This window comes from Saccopteryx leptura, chromosome 10 (assembly GCF_036850995.1).
Source record: "Saccopteryx leptura isolate mSacLep1 chromosome 10, mSacLep1_pri_phased_curated, whole genome shotgun sequence".
NCBI lineage: Eukaryota > Metazoa > Chordata > Mammalia > Chiroptera > Emballonuridae > Saccopteryx > Saccopteryx leptura.
The window spans coordinates 14,326,137-14,332,136 of record NC_089512.1 but is presented as its reverse complement, the minus strand read 5'-3'; the positions used below and the strand labels follow the sequence as shown (position 1 = coordinate 14,332,136).

At 59.5% G+C, this 6,000-nt stretch overlaps 1 protein-coding gene across 3 annotated transcripts in view; it reads left to right on the top strand.

Moving 5' to 3' along the window:
• Nucleotides 1-678: 678 nt before the first annotated feature.
• ACVR2B (activin A receptor type 2B) overlaps nucleotides 679-6,000 on the top strand; it is a 40,589-nt gene continuing 35,267 nt past the window's right edge. For 2 of the 3 annotated variants that reach the window (XM_066351521.1, XM_066351520.1), the window contains exon 1: nucleotides 5,270-5,474. In XM_066351521.1, coding sequence (XP_066207618.1) covers nucleotides 5,354-5,474 — 121 coding nt within the window. In that variant the 5' untranslated portion in view covers nucleotides 5,270-5,353. Of the gene's footprint in view, nucleotides 951-5,269; nucleotides 5,475-6,000 lie in introns of those variants that run through there. The other variant, XM_066351522.1, reaches the window with a different exon arrangement.

Below are 6,000 nucleotides of genomic sequence, written 5' to 3'. Positions count from 1 at the left end.
TTGTCATTTCAGAGAAGACAGCCTTTTTCTGCCGATTAGTTCGCACGACTCAACTATGGTTCATTGTGATCCTAATTTCATATGGGGTAACCCGGGCGCGGAGGGGAAGCCAGGCCAGAGTTCGGGGTCTCTCCACCCACTCTAAAGTCGCAGGGCAGGATGAGTTCGGGAGCGTGGGCTCCAGCGTGCGAAGCAAGGATTCAGGGTTTGGTGCTCACGGGGTCCCGGGGTCAAGTGGTCCAGGACCGTCACCTCTGAAGCGCACCTAACCCAGAGCTCCTATCTGGCGGTTTCTTCGCCTCCCCTGGGAGGGCGCGGGCGGGAGGCGGGGCCTCCTTGTTGTTGTTTCTCTGGGGTCCCGCCCCTAAGGGGGGCGCGGACCACGCGGCCGGAGGGCCCGCCTCCCCTCCCCCTCCCCGCCCAGCTCGCCCGGCTCTTTGTATCCAACATCCGGGTTTCCCCGCTGGCTCGTCTCCGCGGCCGCGGCTCAGGAGCCATTTTGGACTCGGTTCAGCTCCCCTCCCCCCCACCCCTCCCCCAGTTCATGGCCCCTCCGGACTCGGCCCCTGCGCCCGGGGCCCGGGCCCAGCCCCGCCGCGCTATGCCTGAGTCGGGCGCACCCCGGCCCGCGCCCCGCCGCCGCCCCCCGGCCCCCGCGTCGCCCCGGAGCCCGGGCCGCAGCCTGTGCCGACCGCAGCGGCCCTGAGCCCGGCCCCGCCGCTCGGCCCTTGGAGCCCGCACGCTGCTCGGGGACGAAGGCGCAGGAAGCGCGCGGGGAACGAGACCGAAGGAAGGAGCGGGAAGGAGAACGCGGCCGCCGCCGGGCCCTGCGCGCCCCGGGAGCGCCGCGCGGCCCTGCCCGCGGGCTCCGGGTGTCCGCGGGGCGGCGCCGCGGAACATGACGGCGCCCTGGGCGGCCCTCGCCCTCCTCTGGGGATCGCTGTGCGCGGGTAAGGACTGGGCGCAGCGTGGGGGGTGCGGGGAGGGCGCGCGGGGCCGGCCTCGGGCGGCGCGCGGTGTTTACCAACAAAAGGCGGGCCCGCGGCCTCCTTGCCGCGCCACCTGCACCCAGCTTGCACCTCCTGGGGCGGGGACGGGGGACGCGCTCGCCGTCCCGCTATCTGATCTTGTGGGGACGTTGTTGACTGTGCGGCGAGCTGTAGGTTCCGGTTCGCAGAGGCGACCCCACGATGGGGGGGCCTGGATCCGGAGCCCCAGGGTCGGGGTTCGGGCTACGTGGGCGCGGGGAACCCAGGGAGAGTGAGAGGAAAGCCTGAGCGTGGGGAACCTAGCCAAGCGGGGCGGGCGGATCTAATTCGGGGTGGCAGGATTGTAGGTGCAGCAGCAGCTATGGGGAGGGCTACGCGACCCTCAGTTACTAATTGTAGCGAAGGGTGTTTGTTTTTCATTGCTCGGAGGAGCCCCCGCGTCGCGTTCCGCGCAAAGCGGGCCGCTGGCACCCGCTCCCACCTGCGCCCGCTTTCCCCGCTGCGGGCCCTAGAGCGCGAGGTGCAGCCACCCCGCGGGACCGCTTTGCTTTGGGCTCCTGGGAGGGGAGGTGGGGCGCGAAGGAAAACCAACAGGTCCCTGTTCCTTTTGGCCTCCAGGAAGCACGTGGCGGGGGTGGGGGTGGATGACCCGCGGGACTAGCGTTTGGCTCGCGCGCGTGTGGTTGAGTCTGTGCGGGTGTATATATGCGGACTTCTACGGGGAAGGCGCTTTTTCCCCTAATGCGGGAGCACCCATTTCCCTCTTTTAGCGTTGCGGGGGCTCGCAGCAGGGGCCAGGGCCACGCTCTGGTTGGCTCTGGGTAGCCCTGGGAAGCGTGAGGAGTCGTGCACTGAAGCTCCTGGGAGAAGTCCGAGGCCGTCGGGCGGCTGATACGCGGCAGCTTGAGCGCCGGGTCCTGCGCGTCTTTGTTCCCAACCCCCATTACACATGCAGCGCGGGTCCCTAGCTGCCCGCGGTGGCAGCCGCGCGGAGTCTGGGAAACCCGCGAAGGGCGGGGTCGGGCGTGCAGGGGCGGGACTGGGAACCCCGCGCTGTGCGGGGGTGGGGATCCGGGATCTCCATCCCACCCCCGCTCTGCCTGTCTCTTTTGCACAGTTGCTTGACTTAGCTGTCTGTCTACATCAAAGCAAGCGCGTTCTCTCTCTGTGGGGCTTGGTGCTTCTTAGCCACAGCGTAGGGACCAGAGGATAGAGACCTCCTCGCTGGTACCTAGGCACCCTGGAAGGGAGCATCATGACTCCTTTGGAGCCATTTCCTGTGCGGTGGAGGCAAAGTGGTATTGGATTTGTTTCCCTCTCTGCCCCGGGTCCCTTTTAAGTGCTGCTTTGAGATTGTTTTTCCTAAGGAAAGGGAGGTATTGGCTTGTAGAGGGGAGGATGGCAGCATGCTGACTTAATAGGCACGCAGAGCTCACCTGGCTGTCTCTAGAATCCTCCTGGACATTCCTGGGATTTGGGAACCCTCTCATTTGTCTGAGTGTGGTCTCACCAGCCCTCACCTCTCACACAGGTTAGGTAGGCAGGTTGGGTCCTACCCCCACCCAGCCTCTTTCCTCCCGTACTCCCTCCTGGTTTGGGCAGTGCCCTGCAGAGTGGGGCAGCTGGAGTTAGACCGAAATTCAGTCACCTGTGTTCCTGCCCTGGGAAGAAGCTGGGAGGTTTGTGTGTCACTGATTATTTCTTGTAGTCACACCAACCATTCCTCTGGCGGCCACTGCTCTGACCTTTGAGAACCTGTTGGAAGTGCTACCCCACATCTAGGTGGACACATCTGTATATTCCACAGGAGCTCCTGCCGTCTGTCTCTGTACTGTGCTTGGGGCTCAGGTCGGGGCCTGTAGGGCCACGTGGAGAGTGTTCTGAGTGGAATGTCAGGAGCCACTGGCTGCGGAGGGGGATCTGACTCCCATCTGTTCTTTATGAAGTGCAGGTCTGCCTCCTCTTTCCCTCGCCTGCCCTCAGGCTGGCTACGCGGACCCAACGTCCATTTCCCGGGGAGAGAAGTGTGTGTATACTGTATTCTGACCCAACGTCCATTTCCCGGGGAGAGAAGTGTGTGTATACTGTATAAGGGAAGTGACACTCAGGCTCAGTGTAAATGGTAGCCGTCAAGGATGCAGACCACAGAGCTACAGGCCATTAATGCCCCTCTACAGGGAAGGGTATTGTCCCCTTCCTGTCCTTGTTCCTGTTGGGCACTCCAGACTCTGCCCTGTCTTGCTGGCTAGGCTGCCCTTCAGGAGGACTGGGTACCCTCCTCAGCTGTTAGCATAGGGATTGGGAACCTTTTTGGCTGAGAGAGCCATGAACGCCACATATCTTAAAATGTAATTCCGTGAGAGCCATACAACGACCCATGTACGGTATGCATTATCCAATAAAAATTTGGTGTTGTCCCGGAGGACAGCTGTGCTTGGCTCCAGCCACCCGCAACGATGAACATGAGCAGTAGGAAATGAATGGATTGTAATACATGATAATGTTTTATATTTTTAATGTTATTATTTTTTAATTAAAGATTTGTCTGTAAGCCAGATGCTGCCATCAAAAGAGCCACATCTGGCCTGACCTGTGGTGGCGCAGTGGATAAAGTGTCGACCTGGAATACTGAGGTCGCCGGTTCAAAACTCTGGGCTTGCCTGGTCAAGGCACATATGGGAGTTGAAGCTTCCAGCTCCTCCCCCTGTTCTCTCTCTCTCTCTCTCTAATAAAAAAAAAAAGAATAAATAAAATTAAAAATAAAAAAACCCCCAAAAACCCACAGAGTTAAAAAAAAAAAAAAAGAGCCACATCTGGCTCACGAGCCATAGGTTCCCGACCCCTGTGTTAGAGGCTCTTTCAAGGTACATCATGTGAGCAACTTGCCTGTTTTTCCAGGCCCTACATCTGGGTGAAAACAAGACCTGGAACGTCATGGCCTCTGTAGTGTACTGCGTCGGGGTTTTTTTTAGGCATGGAGACCTCCAGGTAGCACCGGGCTTTCCCCGGCTCTTCAGTGAAGGATCTTCCTTTTCAAGGACCCCAGTAAAGAGGCCCCCGTCCTATACTGCAGTCCTTTGTATCATGGGCTTCTCTGAGAATCTGAAGAAAGATGTGGACCCTTTCCCCAGGAAAATACAAATAAGTGTGTGTATGTGCACGCATGCACACACACTTATATTTGCTGCTGCTGTTCTGCACGGATACCAGAAAACTGTCCTGGCCGCCTTGCATGTACCCATTGAACCTGAGGGGGAAATTGCTGTTCTTGGATGGGGGGGGGGGGTATTGGCCTTGTTCCATACCCACCTTGGGCTAGTCACTGGAAATGATTTCCCCTTTACTTCTGCTTTTTGTTCAGATTATGTCCAATGTTTACATTCCGGCTCTGGTCTCCCCCTCTTCCTCCTCGTCCTCTTCTTCCAGGAGGCCCTTCCCTGAATGCCAGTACATTTAGCTCCTGGCCTTGGAGCTCAGAGGAGTACGAGTGGGGACCACAGGACATCAGGGCAGAATGTGGATCCACTTGCAGTTCGTGTTCTGTTACCGTAGCCTGGGATATGGGGTTGTGGGGGTGCTGGTCTGGGTAATACTGGATAGAAGGGCACTGGATAGCCTTCAGGGGGGGGTCATGGCTCGGTGGGCCTCATTCTAGCACAGGCTTTCTCAGCCTTGACGCTGTTGACAGTTTGGAGCCGATGATTCTTTGATGTGTGTATGGGATGTGTGTGTGTGGGATGCTCTCTTGTACTCTGTAGGATGTTTAATAGCATCCCTGGTACCCACTAAAAATGCTAGTAGCACTTCCAATCATGACAACCAAAAATGCCTCCAGGCATTGCCAAATGTCTGGGCAGAGGGGGTGCAAAATCACCTCAGATTGAGACCCCCCCCCCCATCGAAATGTTCTCACGCTTTTTAAAGAGACAGTCGTGCGAGGTGGCCTTTGTGGCTAAGGCCTGCCCCCACGGCTACCCCATTGGATCCAGGGGCGGAGGTGAGCTTTTCCTGAAAGGCGAGGCGAGTCAGTGCCTCGCTAAACCTGCTCAGCTGGGAGAGTTTGGTTGGAAACTAGTGGTTCTGGAGTACCGCTGGCCACCGAGGAGAATCCTGGCGTCCTTGAGTTTTCCCAGAAGTGGTTCGGGTTTCAGGGAGGCGGCGGTTGTGGATGGCTGGGCAGCCTGCCCGCCCGCACCCGCCCACCTGCCTCTGACCGCCGCCTTGAGGTTTGCACTCGCGCCGCTCCCTCCCACACGCGCAGAATGTCAGCACAGGCCTGCTGCTGGGGCCCGGGAGCCGCTGGAGCTCGGGCTGTCCGCGTGGGCCCAGAGCAGCGCCGGCGCTACTTGTAGCCTGACGCCGGCATGCCCTTTCCCCCGAGCGGGCCAGCGGCGTGGCGCCCGGAGGAGCAGCTGTGGACCTGGAGCTCCGAGTCCGAGTCCGAGTCTGGGGACGCCAGAGCAAGGGGGCAGCCTCTCCCCAAAGGTATGGGCACAGGTCTCTACCCTGGCCTCAGAGTTGGGAGGGCAGAGCCAGGCTTCCTCCTCTGGACCTGGGGAGGTGTAGATACAGCTGCCCCTGCCCTGCCGGCCCTGGAGGCCCCGAACCAAGGGGTTGATTTCTAGGGGCGCCTGTTTGCTGTGTTTGTTCTTGGCTGCTCCTGTCCTGCCAGCTCTGCTAGGAAGTGCTTTCTGGGGGGCTCTGCTCTGATCTCAGCAAGACATAGCCTGCTGCATTGGGAACTGATTACAGACCCCGGCGTGGGGTGGGCGGAAGCACCCCCCAAGCTTAAAAGCCTCAGTTCCCAGGTACTTCGCATCCCTGGGGTGTGAAGGGCTTATGTAAAAGGCTTGCTTGCTGGGTTGAGACTTGCTAGTTCCATCACTTTTGGGGTCTTTCCAAAGGAGCTCGGTTGCCCTCTCGGAATTCTTTGTCTTCTATTCCTTCCCTCTCGTTCTATCACCAATTCCTTGTCCTGGAATGGACACCCACCCCTGGTTTAGGGCTTCCT